Raw genomic sequence first — 17,649 nt, forward strand, 5'->3', positions numbered from 1 at the left:
GTGCACACACAGGTATTTTATCCAAAGTCTTTTATTTTGATCTTTTTCCTCTGAAATATCTCACTTGGTTTTGAGTGGATTTGTACAGCTGTAATACTTAAAATAAATGTGCAAGTTCAAATGTAATTTATCCTCATTTGTTTCCTTTACATCACAAAATCCTGCTATTGAAACACTGGTGTACAGACTTTTGTATAAAACTAAAATTGTTCAAATGGGAAAGTTGGGAAAGAATGCAATTTATACAATAATTCAAAAAGAATTCAAAACAAGGTGATGAATATATAATAGGATATACTGCAACCTTGATAATTAACGTGTTAACTGTCGAGATATTGTGAGAAAGAGCTAAGCACCTCACATGATTACAGGCATACACATCCCGTTTTGATGCTTGTGAAACTTTTTCTGAGACACCTCAAATAATCTCACCACGTGTCTTGAGTTTGCGTGAATAGTCTTTTAAGGGCTAAAGCAAACCAATGCACACAAGTTTGTGGTCTGTGAACTATGCAATACATGAATCTTCCTTAAAAATTAGCAAAACAAATGGACCAGTGGATGCATGCCTTTAAATTGACCTTATACAGTATCAGAATCACTATCAGGAGCCTGAAGAAACAGAGCTAGTATCACTCAATTGATATAAATACTCATTACCAAACTTATAAATGTCCCACCAATTCTGTTTATATAGTACAGCCTCACTCTTCTATAAATGGGCTAACAGCATAAAGGGATTTTTCAGCTTGTGAAAGACTTGGCAGAACCAGAAATTCTAATCCAGCTTGAGCTCCCCAACCTGCCACAGGGCTGTCTCCGTGTTCAGGAGGACATCAGTGAGGGATAAGACATTTTCCACAGGATCAAGTGGGGAAATCCGCTCAGGCTACGGCTATTCCTTAAGAGAAGATAAGATGGTCTCCAGCATGGCTTCGGAGAATTTATAGACATTTTAAATGGCCTTAGCTAGAGTTGAAGACCTTTAAGGAGGACTAATGGAGTCAGGGAAGTGTCTTGATCTGCCTCTCGGCTCACCCAATAACCCCGTCATTAGACTGAAGGCTTTGTGTTTTTAAGACCGTTGTCATTCCCACTGTTGTTTGTTCTGTGATAGAGCTGCAGATGAGATCAAATGGCTGAGATCTCTGACATCTGGAGGTTGCTACAGTAGTGACGTAAATTGCAGCATGTTGTCAGTTTAGGTTTTCTTTTTGTGTGTGCGTGTGTGTGAGAGTATTTACCAAAAAACAAAACAAGATCAAAAACAAAAACATGTTCACAATAGACACTATCATAGGTTTTAAGCATGCACATGTGTAGAACGGCACACACATAGTAACACACATGGCATACATTTGCATCTGCTTCCCTCTTTATTCACAGAACTACAGGACAGCTGAAAGGTGAATATTCAAAATGTATTTACAGGACAAGGCGATAAGCAGCTGTAGGTTGTAAACAGCATCATTAAAGTGACATTGAGCGGGCGGTTTGCGTGGGATACCACATGTCCTTTTGAGTTATTGAGCCTGTTCAGCCCTTGCATTATGATCCCATCTGGGTGATGAGATTACATAAAAGACAGGTGTGAACGCCCTCAGGACACATTGAGATCACATCTGAGAGATCCAATCTCTGACCAACTTTGGTAGTGGTCTGGGTCTCATGTGTCTGCATATGTCCACATTCCTCTGGTAGTGTGAACGCTATGTGTCCTGAGTCGCAATAAAGACCCCTATACTCAACAGGGGTGCTGCATCATTGGAGCTTTGCCTCATTCATTCAGAAAAACATACAGGTGCTATTATAAATGATCGCCTGAAAAGGAAAAGGCACCTTGAGTGACGTCTGTTCATTAGTAATGAGAGCCTTTTAAAATATTCTGTCCTTGCAGCTGTTAACTAACTAAATATTTAATATGAAAATTTAATATGAAATCACCAGTGTGACACAAGATAAGGACAAAGTTTTTTTCTCCTGGCAATAAAGCAGCATCAGTCTGCACGGTGGATCTTGAACTACCACATTTAAACTTTTTAATTCAACTAAGCTACACTGTAGACAGCACATACTGACTTTCAATAATACACTATCTCTGTATACTCTTGATGCAGGCATTTATTTGACTGTTTGACTTTTATATATGAGCTGGGTGCTGTTTATGTCCTCAGTTTAGACTGCAGAGGAGAAGTGTTTCAATACAGTTCACTTAGTGTAATTGTACTGATGATGTGACGTTTATGGGTTCCTGTGACAAAAGTGTACCATTTGCATGTGTCTACTTGTATCCTGCTGCAGGTGTCTTTTGTTCTTACTCGGTGTTAGCGGTGTTTATACCTCTGTGGGACATAGACGCTGTAACCTACGCACGGAGCCAACCCCGGTGCGAGCCATTTATATTTGTGCACTCGTCAGTCCGGCTTGCTCTGTAAAAACACCACCCAAACACTAGTCGCCGCTGTGGGTTTTTTCCAGTCAGGTTCATTTTTGTTTCGACTCCCTGATTCACTTTCCACTTCCTGCTTCACTTTCAACCATGGTGACTGAAACTTTCCGACCACGAGTGATACAAATGTCTATATCTCCAAACCTCCTCAGCTAACCTAACTGATTCTTTATTTGATCCAAAACAATCAATTTGAAAAACTGTGGAGATGAAGAAGCAGCCGCAAATATTAAAGTGGAAACACACTACTACCAAGCGGACCAATCACAGCTCTTTCTCTCTGCATCGCCGTGGCACATAGCTACATTTTTGGGGAAGTACACATCAGCTATGGCGTTAGGGTCTGCGGAGGCTCTGCGTCAACTTAATGTAAAAGTATAAACCGCCTATAAGTCTCATCCTTTGATGACTGTGCTCACCTTTGAGGTCTGTCAATCCCTTCCATGCAGGCAAAAAGGAAGTTTTAGAAAAAGTCAACAATGGGGCCCATGTCCCATTTGAACTGAGTTTTATTGTGTAGTGTGTCATACACAATTGTTAAAAAGTCACTTGATGGTGGCTGAATATTGGACTCAATTAATAAATTACTCAGTTAATTACTTAAGAAAGTTGCTATGTGTTTACAGTTGGAAAAAAAATGATTGAATTTGTCAGAAGAGCTTTGGCTGTGAGTGTTGTGTTAGATAAACATATTGTAACTGTTCCAAATGTTGGTCTGTGAAGTTACAAGTTCACAGACCAAGGACAAACATGATCTGTACACAGAGTAGAAAGAGCAAAGCATTGCTGTGTACTTCTAACCAAGCCACATATTTTTCTAATCGAGTGCATGGTGGAAACTATTAGAATTACAAAACACAATCCCCACACATATATGACATAGAGCAGTGTCTGAGAGATGAGATAAGGGGCTTAGGTGAAGGGGGCAGGGTTGTCTCTGGTGAAACTCTGACTGACATGGCACGTCTGGGGTAATACTGCTAATCCTCTGCTAGCTCAGGGGTGCAATGGGACTGGAGGCCTTTGACCCTGCGCCAAAAAAAGGTGCGAACACAAAACACACAGACCAACCTTTTCATGGCATTTAAAAATTCACAGGCTTCCACTGGCTCCACCTCCACATCATTTAAGAGTAAATCATTTACTTTCATGGAGCCTAAAAACACACTGATAACAACTGTTATCTAGAACAGCGTGCCTCCCCCTTCTCCTCTTTTTGTTTTCTAATTACGGAGGCAATTAGGAATTATTATGAGGCAAATTAGCTCTGAGTCACTCAATCATTCACCCATGAGGATGTTAGCAGACAGTTCATACAGTACCTGGCACACATTCGGGAGGTTGTAAAGTTTACAGTAAATCTGATGTTTTCATACATATCTTTTTACTGAACCACATAGTAATTCATTTTCTGTAACCTGGAGGGTCTGGGGGGTTGGGGGGTGGGGGAGGGGTCTATGCCAGCTGTCATTGGACATTGGACAGGTCGTTAGTGTGTAGCAGGGATAACACATATAGACAGACAACCATTCACACTCACATGCACACCTACGGCCAATGTGGTCTGAAATTCAGAATATAAGGGTGTAGCCTAAGTCTAAATGACTTGCCATTACTTTAGTTTTAACCAGTGTAGGCCCAAGTTAATGAGATGGTGGTCGCAATAGGCTTACAAAAAAATAAATACTGATTGAATGATTGTTTCCAGCGAAATGCGTATATGAAGCCTGAAGCAGGGATTATTGAGCACCCTTGCCAGTTATTCGCCGGACGTGTCTCGCCGTGACTTTCAAAATAAAAGCATGGGCACGAGGTATTTTATATGGTGCGGAACCACAGGTTTAGTTAGATATTTTACAGAAAATTCGATTTTTTTAACCTTGATTTTAGAGACGGGACAAATGATTTTGACACGTGTTAAAGAGAGCTCATTGATTTTTTTGTATTCAAGTAATTTTCATTCCCTAATAGCCTAACTAGTCTATAGGCTACATATTGCATATTAAAATAAATAACAAACGTGATATCCTTATCTTTTAACTATGACTCATATAGTTGTTCTATATACCTCATTTATTTTGAAAGTATATACCGGAAGTACACGTTCGTGTTCTATCCCACTTGACGCTGTTGCCAAGATAACTTGGTGCCAGTGAGTAAAACGCTCGCACTCCGAGCGCCAGTGATGGGAGGCAAACCTGACGCGCGCGCGTAACCTACGGCTCAACTGGTGATACTTTATCTTTTAGTTTCAGATTTTGCTCTCCAAAATATCCATCCACACATTCAAGCAGAGCTAGAACGGACGCAGGAGGTGAACGCATGTCGTTTCATTTTACTTTCCAATTTGGCTATAAATTGTGTTTTGAGGAATTGCGCACCGACTGTCCAGGATTTGAGCCATGGCAGAGGAGTGAGGCAGCTTTGACAAAATGCCTGTTACCTGGAATATAACTTTGTCACGGCGTTCCTATGGAATATAGTCCGATTTTACATAGTCTACATGTTGTGCCATCATCCCACGTGAAAAACAAACTATTTGTATTCTGTATAATGCTGTCTCTTTGGGTGTATATGATATATTGTTGTGTTGGCTACTGCTCCACTGTGCCAAATCTGACCTACGGTTCGGTCAGCAGACATGAAAACAATGCAGAAGTTGACAATCAGGAGTCTTCTTTGGGGGCCTCCAGGGACTTACTGAATAACGAAAACGATTTGGACAGCAGAGGAGACGAGTGGGATGAAATTAGAGGCGAGGCGAAGGCGTTGGATGATAATGCCATGTCAGGTTTCCTCAATGAGTCGGAAAGTAAAAAGTTGCCCCAGGCAATCATCATCGGGGTTAAGAAAGGAGGGACCCGCGCACTGCTGGAGTTTCTGCGCCTCCATCCAGACATCAGAGCGGTGGGAGCGGAGCCGCACTTCTTCGACCGCAACTACGACAAGGGGCTGGAGTGGTACAGGTACACCCCACTCAAAATTATGATCTAAGAGCTATTATAAGACTCGCAACATGTATCAAAATCTACTTCAGAACAGCAGAAAACATTGCTGTTGCTCTTTTATTGTTATTATTTACTAACAACTCAGTTCACCTAACTTTTTAAGTTTTGTTCCATAAAATAAAAAAAATATGATTTTTTTTAAAAAATGCGTCTGAACATTTGGTTGCGCTGATCAATTTAAATAATTTGAATTTAAATACAGACCTTTTCCCTCAGAAAGTCCAGCTTCATTCAACCTTTGCTGCACCATATATTAGCCTGAGAATTCATTTAGTCTGAGAACATTTTCTGCAACCGCAAAAAAACCAAAACGTGTTAATGAGCTGCGATAATCAAGTGATTTTCATTAGTGCGAGAGGCGTCTTAGTGTTTTATTAAATTACAACTGCAGGAGTAGTTGTGCTTTTATAAGAAATCTGCTGTGTGCTTGGAAATTGTACCAATTTATGTCTATGTCTAAGTGCTGTAAACCAAAAGGGACCTCAAATACTTAGGAAGTATTCTCAGTTTTGCTACTTATCATTATTTTTTATTTATTTATATTTATTATGAAATGAAACTGAAGCCACTGGTATGCCACACAATAAACCCCTGCTGATAGGATGATAAGTGTGACCTCAGGTGATAACATTATCTAGCATAGTGCAAGTTGTTGTTGTACCCAGTGCGATATGGGCCAGGTCATTTAAACATGCGGTTTAATGTGTAAACCTTACTGCTCTAAGAACTGCAGGTGTAATCAAACGTTAACTGTACAGCAAGTGTTCAAGTCCACATTTAAATGAAGACTATATGTTCAGTTTGAGCTGATATCTTCTCAGTCGTTTACATTATTTACAAAGCACAGCTTACTTTGTGTTTGTCCGCATGTCATTCACTGAGAGTTCCAGGTCCAGGGATTTTTAACATCTGTCCTTGGACTTAGACTTTTTGTGGCTTTATAACAGGGACAGGTGGAACCAGGGAGGAAAACATAAAAGCTTCCAGTTAAATTTAGCCTGAATTCTGAATGCAGTTCAGATACACGGCTCTCAATCTAGAGTTAGGAGTCAGCGAGTTGCATGATGCCATTACTGAACAGCCCAGAGTCAGATCCAAGATTTAAGAAGTTCCAGGGTATTGATTCAGGTGCAGTGATCTGTTTTGATCTTTAATCCAAATAGACATCAATGCTGCAGGCATTTGTGTTTGCCTACACCTTCAAGATTGTGTAATGTAAAATTTATACTGAGATCACTGCCATGGCAACTATTGTCCTTGTACCTTAGTATGCAAGCACATTAATATTGACTCAGCTGCACAGTTACACAATTTTCTCCTCTTTCGGGAAATAAATCACAAACACTGTGTGTATGACCCAGAATTTGACTGGAAATGGTTTGGCATGAAGAGCCTTACACCTGAGCAACCTCATTCTTAACAAGACACAAAAAAAGAGATGTTTTAACTTCAGGTGTTCGTTTGACCGAGTCGAGGGATTAACTTGCAGTGTCAAAGGACCTGGACACTGTTTCAAAGCTGGCTCCATAAAGCTACAATAGGGGAAGTGGAGCATTGTTCAAAGGACTTCTTACTTAAGCTCCTTTAAGAATTTCCAGACAGGTTTAGAACGTTTCTGGATGATCAGTCTGTGAAGAGGATCTTTTGTCTGTCTCTACGGACTGAGCTAGAACAAACTAAAATTGTCCTATGCTTGATGACTTTATTTAATTAATGGGATAAAACTTCCTGCTATTTTCTCAATCCACAAGTTGTGCAATGCATATTAAGAATGATGATAGACAGACTTTAATATTCTGTCAAAGAAGCATTTTTATATAGATAGAATCCTCTATGGTGTTGAGTGCCAAGCACACATTAAACACACAACTATTGAACATAGAACACTGGTTCTGAGAACATACTGTATGATGAAGACTTCTTTCCCCTGCAAGGAGATCTGACTAATCAAAACAGCTTGGCTTCAGTTGTCACAGTCCACGTGCAGCACAAGTCATCTCTTAACGATCATTTAGTGGTGCTCAGAAAGTTGGAGCATATCATTATGTTGAATAATTTTCTTCATTTTGATGCATTTTAAAAAAGCTGTTATTGTGCATGTCTTCTTCGATTAAAATGAAATTTAGTACATGGTATGCACTGATTTGTTTGCACATGTGTTTCACTTCCTCGCCCCCAGACTAATGGTGAGGGGAGACTGGGGGCAGTTTGCTGGGTGGGCTTCTCAGCTCCTATGGTGGCATTGAGTTGTGCCCACACCATTTGTCTACTATGGCGTGTCCATCCTGCTGGAGGTCCGCTGTGTCCATCCCTCTGGAGCCCCATATAGAGTAGAGGCCCTGACACAACGGGACGCCAAACACAATATAACACGTTCTCAGCCCTTTGCAGAAAAAGAGAGCCAGACAGACAATTGTGCACACTTACTCACAAAGAGCACAGGAGGCAACTCCCAAAAGCCGTGGGAACGGCCTCCTCCTTGGCCCCTCCTTTCTTTAGTAACAGCTTAATTTTAACTTCCTTCTATATGTCTTTTTTTAGCAGGTTAATTACTCATCTGCTAAATGAACACTCAAACCAAGGTCTTCTGCTTTCTATACAGTAGATGTGACTTGATTACTGTAATCATGTTTTGCTTCTCAAGGTTCCATATGTAGAACAAAGAAGAGCTTTCTGACAAACTCATTGAGGGTGTCTAGAGAAGACAACTAATCCTCCGCAAAGCCCCAGGGGGGCTTACTGCAGTCCAGTGGCAGATAGAGGGCAGTAAATTTAGTCTTTTCTTACTGTTGCTCTATGGAGCTCAATGAAAGGGGATGCTGGAGAACCCCTGAAGACTGCATTAACCCTGATAATAAAGGAGCAGACAATTAGTGTGAAACATGTTTTCTCTGCCTTCACTTTGTATGCAAATGTGCTCAGAAGGGTGAAAGTGCCCTTTGACGAAGCCCAGCAGGGGTTCATCAGAAAGAACATTCATGGACCCTGCCCAAGAAAAGACTGAAATACTACACTTAAGCTTTTTAGCTTGAAAGTTGACTTTAAGAGAGTTTGAAAAGCAGCATTTCCCAAGAGTAGGTTCATTTGAGTCCACTGTTGACTTTTTGCTTACTCAACAATTCCAGCTGCAAGGACACAGGGGGAATAAGGGAGAGAGCTCCTGATAAAGGTATCTCCCAGCTTAAACTAATGTCAGCACACTGAGTGGAAAAGAGAGGAAAAGTGTGTTGATAAAAAGATGCATCTAAGAAGCAATTTACAAGTGCAAGGGTTTCCAATCATGAACCTTGCACTTTATAAACCTCATGTACTACAAAAAGCAAACAATTCAATCAGTTTGCTTTTGACAGTTTTTTTTACCATTCCTAGAATAAACCCTCTATATCGTTAATAATGGTAGCATTCACTTCCTGTCCCTATTCTAGACAATGAAAATTTAAAATTCTGCAACAACCTCCTGGGCTTTTGCTTGAGGCAATTTGTCAAATCACAGCACTTAGCACAGCTCTTTGGAAACACTGAAACAAAACGCGTTTATTACATCCCCAGGAGTTGTTGACTTCCTTGTCTTGCTCTTTTGTAGCATCTTCAGAGAGAATTTGTTGTTTCCTGTGTCTGTCTTTCTCTCAGAAAGTCAGAGCAAGTCTTTGTTTGAAGTCTTGCTTGCTGATCCTCTCAGAGCAGCATGCATCTGTGGGGAATTACCTAATTCTCCCAACTGCAACATAAGTCAGATACGTACATTACATTCAATGGAGAAACTTCCTCTTCATCAAATGGAAACTCTAACATCATAACTGTATGAATCAAATATTCATAATAATATTAGCCAAACATGAGCTATTCTTGCTTGCAGGCAAGTATAAACTGTCTAATCTTCCAACATCAACCAGTATATTATATTAACTTGATTGATTGATTGATTGAATGAATGGCGGTTTATGTGTTTGTTCATCTCGAACTTATCCAGTGTCTTGGAGTTGAATTATATTCTCACAGTATTTAATGTCTGCACTTAGTTGCCTTTAAGATTGTACCTGGTTTACTGTCAGCTTTTTTTTTTTCGTTGTTGCCACAGGGAGTTTGCTCTTTATTTTATCTATATCTGTCTATAAGTAATGAGTCACACTTGTTGATAAGTCCTTCTGAGCTGTCATTCATTACTGAATCAGACACCAGCACTGTTCACACTGTCAGCTCTGTTGACCTATTATTGTTATGTGTAGTTTGCACTGACAGTAGTATCATTTTTCATCTGTGTGCGCTTACTTTCACAGTGACTACAAAAACACTCAGTGTGATTAGCTTAACCGCATTTGTTTATACTTTGCCAGCACCAAAACCCTGGATTAAAAGTGCTTACTGGCTCTATAAACAAGCAACTGTGAGGCTGACGGTTGTGTGAGGAAGCCAGGATGGTTCATACGCTGGCTCTCCTCCTCCCCTATAGGATGGGTCTGCTTCCGCCAGACAGCCAGGTGGCCTTGAGTTCTGCATCCAGAAAGTAAAGGAGGATGAAAAAGGCCATGATCAATGTTGTTCAGAAATTCTGCTGAGAAGCTGAATGCGTTCAGTTGTCATACAGTATAAAAAGGTGATTTATGTAAAGTGGGATGATGATCTCCTTCGTACACCTCAACTAATGGGTTGCAATGACCAAAGAATGATGCTGTCCTCTTTGATTTCTGTCCAGCACATGCCTAATTTTGTTCTCGTTATTCCAAGTGGATGCATAACACCACCTCTCATCCTGTCTTTTAGAGGAGGGCTGATTCTCACAGTGGCTTAATTACTCTTATAGCTGCAGGGTAAGATTAGAGCTCATCATGACATTAGATCATGTTGACAGTGTTTTTTTCCCTGGCGCTGTCCCTTGAGACAGGGCTCTGAAAAGCTTAATTCGAAATGCCAGTTAGAACGGGCCAAGAAGAATAATGCAGAATGCAAACATTATGTAGTTTGCTCCACTATACTATACGTGTTCTTTACATCGGTCAAGTCATTACGAAAGGCATCATCCTGTCAGCCCAAAGCTGCATGCAGTGACACACCTTGCTTTTTTTCCGACCATTCTCAACCTACTCACCTGTCACCTCTTGTTTATATTCATTTTCAGTCTTTCCCTCCTGCTGCTCTCTTCTCTCTCTTTTTCTGTCTCTACCCGGCCGGCCGGCCTCAACCAGATGGGTCCCTCCATATGAGCTGGGTTCTGTTCAAGGTTTCTTCCTGTTAAAAGGGATTTTTTCCTTGCCACCGCCACCTTCGTGCTTGCTCTGGGGGTCTCAGGCATCTTGAGATAATTCTTTATTGTCATTGATCATACATAAATATAAGTGAATTGAATTCAAATTGAAAATTGAATCACTCCCTGGCAGACAAAACACAGCGATTCGCACAACACATCACTTCTGGTTTAATAGGTTGTATCTCTGAAGCCTGAAAATGCACAACCAGCATCTGAATTGGCAGCTGACAACTTAGGCTTCGGGGTCAGAGGGGGTCAATCTTTGCTCCAACAGATTCCACCTAATCCTTTCTTTACTCCTTCTTCTGTTGTTTTATCTCATCCTCTTAATTGTCTTCTTCTCTACCTCCCCTGTTATCTCTCCATTCCTGCTGTTCTCCTGTGAGTTCATGTTAGAGGACGAAGGATGTTTGTACGTATTTTTAGTGCGTCAGTTATAAGTAGAAACAACGCACAGACCCCTTTCTTTATGACTTTGAAAATGCATGTGAATTCAACTTGGATGTTACATTTGCAGAGTGAATCAGTGATTTTAGCTTTAACAAGTCAAACAGAAATTCACAAAGGGGCAGCAGTAAGTATGCTTTGGTTTGTCTGAGTTTTTCCTATTGTTCCCTATCCTTGAAGCTGATGATTGATAGATGAGGATGCTATCTAAATCTATTGGTTCTAGGCGACATTGTTTATTAAGCAGAACAAATTGTGAAAGCTTGCTACATCTGCCCCCTCCAAGGCCGCAGTCCCTGCACAGTCAAAGATGCTCCCCTTTCTCTATCTGTGCAAAGATGAATAATGCATGGACTTCACGCATAGATATTTTTCCTCTTTGGCTCAGTGGAAAGTCTGACTGGCTGTAAATTCTTCTGTCCCTTGAGGCCACAAGAAAGGCGTACAGGGCTCTGCTTGCGTGTATCCAAGAGATGCAGAAGATAATTGCAGGGGTTTCTGATAAAGTTGTTTGTGACTCTCATACCTACTGCTTTGATTGGGTTTGTGGTATATCCTCCACATACAATGGTGTCCAAGGCTCTAGGGGAGAGAAACCTCCATAGAAAAGAATGAAAAACAGGAGCTGAAACTGAACAAGAAGGAGAAACCTTCGCCTTTTTCTATACCACTAATAAGGTGTGGGAAGTATCTACACAATCAGTAAAGCTTTTCTCTAAACAGCAAAATCTTGCAAACCTCTTTTCTGTTTAATTCCACCACATACATTCGTAAAATGAAAGTTGCTGGGATTGGACAGGGATATTGAGGAAGATAGTGTGCATACTAACAGACAGTTGGAAATTGTGTTGTTCACTTTAGTGACATGGCCATGGTCTATTATATTGGGTGCATCTACATGGACTTGAGTATCTGGATAAGCCCTCAGCCCAGTTTTGAGAAACCCAGTCACACTAACTGGATTTGGATCTTTGGACAGTGCTGCACATACACATCCCTGTTTAAGACTGCTGCCGACTACCTGTGCAGGTTATAGTCATATGGTAAAATATGTCCTACTGACAGTCACATGTGGTCACTAAAGTAAGTTGTTAGGTAGACCCGATCTACCAGTTTCCTTCTATGTTCTATGCGATAGTAATGGAAATGAAACGTTACGAAGGTCAAACTGGAAGGAAATATTTCCAGCCCCTCTCGTTTGCTATGAGGTGGAAAAGCCAAATCTTAAATGGAGTCTTGGCATTTAATAGCGCTTAGACAAAGTGGCACTGTTTTTAATATACACCAGATTTCTCAGTGATCAATGTATACTATGGCGCATGTGAACACATGTTGAGGACCAGAGATGAATGAACACTGTGATACTGTGGTGTGTATACATCTTATTCTGGATGCAAAACATTCTGTACTTCCACTTAGCTGCACAGGAGTGTTCGTTATTCTCTTCGCACCTTGTGCATTTAGTTTGCTTCTGTGTTACTTTGTGAATTAAATACTTACCACTGACTCCTGTCACTGTGACCATGTATTTCTTCCCCCTCTCTTTAGAGACAAACCATGGACCTAGTTGAGCAACAAGGCAGTCATCCAGCTCAAATGCTCTAGCCTGTATGGCTTAGTCCTAATCCCCCTTGGCTTACTTTAGCCATTATCCAGTCAGGGCTTCAGTTAACAGGCTACATTATGATCAACCAGAGCCATCCAGGGTCAAGAAGAATATGCAGTTATGAGAAACGACAGGTCTCAAGCCTTCTCATTTTCGCCAAAGGAGTGCAAGGCTTCACCAGATCTTCATATTTTACACATATTTCGCTGGCAAATATGAGGAGAAAGTTGCATGACATTAAAACACATAATACTGTTAAAACACATAATGCTTACTTTTTAAACCATCATTTGTATAATTGAATAAATGTTTCAGTGTGAAGCTTGTCAGATTTGGAAGATTAATTACAGCAACAAGAGATGAATGCCTTCCTTCAGGTTGAACATATCACAAGCTGTGTTTTGTGTCCACAGGCAATCGAATAAGATTGAAAGGAATTGACCTACAATTCCCTGTCACTTTAGGAACATTCACAGACTCATGAAGTCTACTATTGTCTTCTTGATGACACTGTTTTTAAACCTGACATATAGTGTCAGTGTTAATGTCATTTTAAAAAAGTTGTTGGTTTTAAAATGGGGCTGCATTAAGACAAACAAAATACACACATGAGTTTTTTTCCTTTCTCACCTGTCGTGCAAATGTAAATCATTGTGTTTGTGTCCTTTTTAGGGAATTGATGCCCAAGTCATCAGAGGGTCAGCTGACCATGGAGAAGACCCCCAGCTACTATGTCACCAAAGAGGTCCCTGCTCGGATCTACACAATGTCTAAGGACACAAAGCTGATCGTGGTCGTCCGGGATCCTGTCACCCGAGCCATATCAGACTACACTCAGACCCGCTCTAAAAAGATGGACATCCCATCTTTTGAGAGCCTGACCTTTAAGAACATGTCAGCAGGTCTGATTGACACCACATGGAGTGCCGTTCAGATCGGCATGTACGCCAAGCACCTTGAGCGGTGGTTGCAGTACTTCCCCATGCAGCAGTTGCTGTTTGTGAGCGGAGAGCGACTCATCACTGACCCTGCGGGTGAGATGGTTCGTGTCCAGGACTTTCTTGGACTCAGGAGGGTGGTCACAGAGAAGCATTTCCACTTCAACCCAACAAAAGGCTTCCCCTGCCTTAAAAGACCTGAGGGGAACAGCAAACCACACTGTTTGGGTAAAACCAAAGGCAGGACCCATCCTAACATTGACCCGGAGGTGGTGCAGAGACTACGGGACTTTTATAAACCCTTTAATAGCAGGTTTTACCAGATGGCTGGTCATGACTTTGGCTGGGAATAAGAGTAAAATGACTCTTGCTGCTTCCTTGACTCTGTTTTTTTTTATTTTATATTATTAATATTTTATTATTCTAGAGATATTGTTATACAGTGTATGTACAGTATTTGTGTGTAAAAAGCTCAGAAGTCTATTTTATGATAATTTATTGTTATGACATTAACTAAGCTGTCTAACCAGATTAATTCATGGTTTTGACCCTCATGACATGCACAATTATTTTTTCCTAAAAGCACAGGTATCACAAGCAGGGACAGTATATATGTTTTTTTTATTATTATTATTATTATTTTGACTTTTGCTTCACCTTATGCTGATTGAGATCCAACTCAACAAATAACTGGTAATATCCCCTTAACATTTGTCTGACCCTGAGAGGTCTGTGGACCCACTTAGTCAGGTCGATACAGGCCTCAGCTGATCCAGTGCCACTTGCCAGGTGGATCAATACAGTAATAGCTCCTCATAATGTCAATTCGACCTGAGTCATGGCACTGCCGTGGTCTCTTGAGCATCTCAATAAAATATTGATCCGCTAATGGTACTAAGTTTATAGTTGATCTTTGAGCCAACTTCAAGAATAGAGGAATTTTAATTTCCACTGAAATGCTCTGATTTAACCGCTATTTATGCTGTTTCAACAAAGAAATGTTGACTAGCTTCCAGTAGAGGCTCCTGTAAAAATACTGAGACATTTTTATTCATTTTCAGCTGCAGGCCAGTCTAAACAAGAACGTATTCAAAATCACACGAGCCAGACACATTTATTGATCTGTTCTGAAATTGCTCTCATTGATCACTCTGAGCTGTTTTTTTTTTGTTTTTTTGTTTTACTGCAGGTGATACTAAATGTGTTAACTGTGCCCCTTCAAAAATACATCAGCTACCAGAGTGAAAATGATCACACTATATATTTCTCTTCAGTAATTACCTGAAGAGAACCAAAACCAACCAATGCACTTCCTTCAGTGTCATTCTTTGATCTCGTGCAACAACCTTGCACTGCTTGGCTGTCTGCACTGATTTACAGTTATTGAAATAAAGCAGGTTTTTCTGAGATGTTGATTAGAAGGTGCAGTCATGTCTTTTTTTATGGCCTGAGAAATAAATAAGGTTTATCAAAATCAATAATGTAATTTTTGTCATCTTTGGATTTCCTGTAGCCTCTGCTTAAAAGAAAAAAGGAAACAGGTTAGATTAAAAATGTGTGTCTTGCTAAACATGGTGTATTTGTATTGCTAATCCACCACCCGCTACTTTACCTGTATATTTGGATCAGGATCCCTGCGGACAAAGGTGTACTGCTCTGTCTAAATTGCCATCTTGCACATTATAGCACTGGGCTAATGAGCACAGCACTGCTAACTGCTTTGTGCTGTCTCACTGCTACCACTGAGAGGATTTTGTTGCCATGACCCCATAAACACACGACAAACTGTCAGGTTCTTCATGTGAATAGTGTTCATTTCTGTCTCTGGCTGAGACTTAACAATCCACATTTCATAAAATATATTTATGTCCCAGAAGACACGTAATCTTTATTGAACATGAAGGCATGTATTGCCTCAACATACCTGTACCATTCGCCATGCTACATAGTTAATCTCAGAGCAAAAGTTATGGCCCAAAGAAATATAAATCACCTCACTCTATTAAGAAACAATCTTTATTTAACTCACTGGCAAAACACCCTCATTTACCTGAGGCTGCCAGAGGTGATGAAGCCAGTCTCCCTGGTGGCAGGCAAAGCAGTCTGATCTCCCAGGAAGCAGCTTCCTTTGCAATTAAAGGGATAAAGGAGGGGTGCTATAATTGCTAGGCTGCCAACTAGGGAATTGCTGTTAGCACACATCCCTCCAGGCTGTTGAAAGGTGGGTTGATGTTGTTTGAAGGTTGGGAAGACAAGGAAAATAGATACTGGGCTGGCAGCCTTGAGAATGAAGTCTTTTTAAACATTCACTCGGCACCTCTAAGGAACATGGTCTTGTTTATATATATGTGTGTATATATATATATATATATATATATATGTGTATATATATATATGAGAGAGAGAGAGAGAGAGCTTTTTTTCTTTTTGTACTCAAAGCACTTTACAGTCACAGAGAAACATTCCCATTTACTCACACAAGCACACACACATTCTGAAAGAAAATTGGTATAATGTCTTGCTCAAAGACGTTTCGTGTTCCAGAGATCAAGTTGCTAGCCCTCCGGTTCGTGGACAACCCACTCCACCTACTGAGTCACCGCATTTGAATAGAATCAGAGCTGCTTTTTACAAATGAAAGAAAATCTAACATTACACAAAAGCAGTCTGTTTGATTTAGAAATTTGTCATTTAGGTGGAGGAAATGTAGCTTCATGGCATTGTCAATGTAAAGCCTTTTGCCAAAATGCCTGTCACATTTGGTCTGTGGCAGCAGACATGATTGCAAGTCATTAATTCAATTTACATTCAGCTCCATTCAGGGATGAGTCCCTGGATTCAAGTCAGTGATTCAGTTCTTAAATTCTCCACAATGCTTCTTTGAAATCCAAAATTGAACCTTTAAGTGTCATTGGAAATAGAATGCAATTGCAGTGATACATCTCCATGACCCAAAAGCATGAGCTCAAAGACAAAACTAACATTTGAAATCTAAACAAATAAAAAAAAAGAGCTGTACAGTAGTCTTCCTTGGGGGACAATTGCCCTCCTCGCTGTCCCTTAATCTTTTATTATGCATTGTCCAAACCCTAATCCTAATCCGATAGGAAGGGCAAGCATTAATCTGAGACAGTAGACTCAGAGTTGACATATATGTGCTGACATAGTTAATCCTAATCTAATCTGTCTTCCAAATGGGCCTCTTAGCTTGTGTGGGACCAACTTTATTTATGCAACTTCTGATAGAGAATTTATTTCTGAACCCAAAGCAGATGCTTCTCTAAACTACTGGTTTGTACACAACACACCCACACCTAGGGCTTGTCAAGTCACGTCTGATCACTGTATGGACTGCTGCCACATTCAAACACATTGCTATATCAGCTCTTCAGTGAATGAACATAGACTTGTGAATGCTCTATTACATCTGAAAATAATTTTGATTAACATGCGGCATGACTAAACATTTCTTAGCATGTTCTGAAAATAATATGGCCAACTCAAAATCACTGCAGCCAAATGTGACCAATGACCAATGACCAATTTTGGCCATTTTTTGTGTAAAAAAAGTGATTCGCTGTAAAACAGGGATGACCTCGAAAAGGGTTAATAAATAGCACACTGCAGATACTTTAGTTCTGACTTTAAAAACTGAAATCAAATAAAAAAACTGCAGCTCTCTAACGTGTTTAAAGCTGTTCATGTTCGTGATCTGTTGATTCATTTGAGCTCATCAATGGCTGAAAGAGGACGAGTAAAGAGTCATTAGACCTCTTTTTAATCATGTATCTATTACATTTAGTAATTGCTTTAACTCTGATTAACCTTCACACATTAGCATAGATTCACTTCAAGTTTTTGCTGTTGGTTTAACGCCTCCTGAAAATGTACCCATCTTTTCCCAAGAGGAATTTCCTTAACAAAAGGATGGGATGTCAAATGAGTAGTTATACTCC

The 17,649-nt window shown here is 40.3% G+C and overlaps 1 protein-coding gene across 1 annotated transcript; it reads left to right on the forward strand.

The window, feature by feature from the left end:
• Positions 1-4,592: 4,592 nt before the first annotated feature.
• On the forward strand, positions 4,593-15,376 carry hs3st3b1a (heparan sulfate (glucosamine) 3-O-sulfotransferase 3B1a). The gene is made up of 2 exons (XM_084570243.1): positions 4,593-5,415; positions 13,428-15,376. The coding sequence occupies exons 1-2, from the start codon at positions 4,922-4,924 to the stop codon at positions 14,044-14,046; spliced, it is 1,113 nt and encodes a 370-aa protein (XP_084426369.1). The 5' UTR covers positions 4,593-4,921; the 3' UTR covers positions 14,047-15,376.
• The last annotated feature ends 2,273 nt before the right edge of the window (positions 15,377-17,649 follow it).

Source organism: Chelon labrosus, assembly GCF_963514085.1.
Source record: "Chelon labrosus genome assembly, chromosome: 21".
NCBI classification, from domain to species: Eukaryota; Metazoa; Chordata; class Actinopteri; order Mugiliformes; family Mugilidae; genus Chelon; species Chelon labrosus.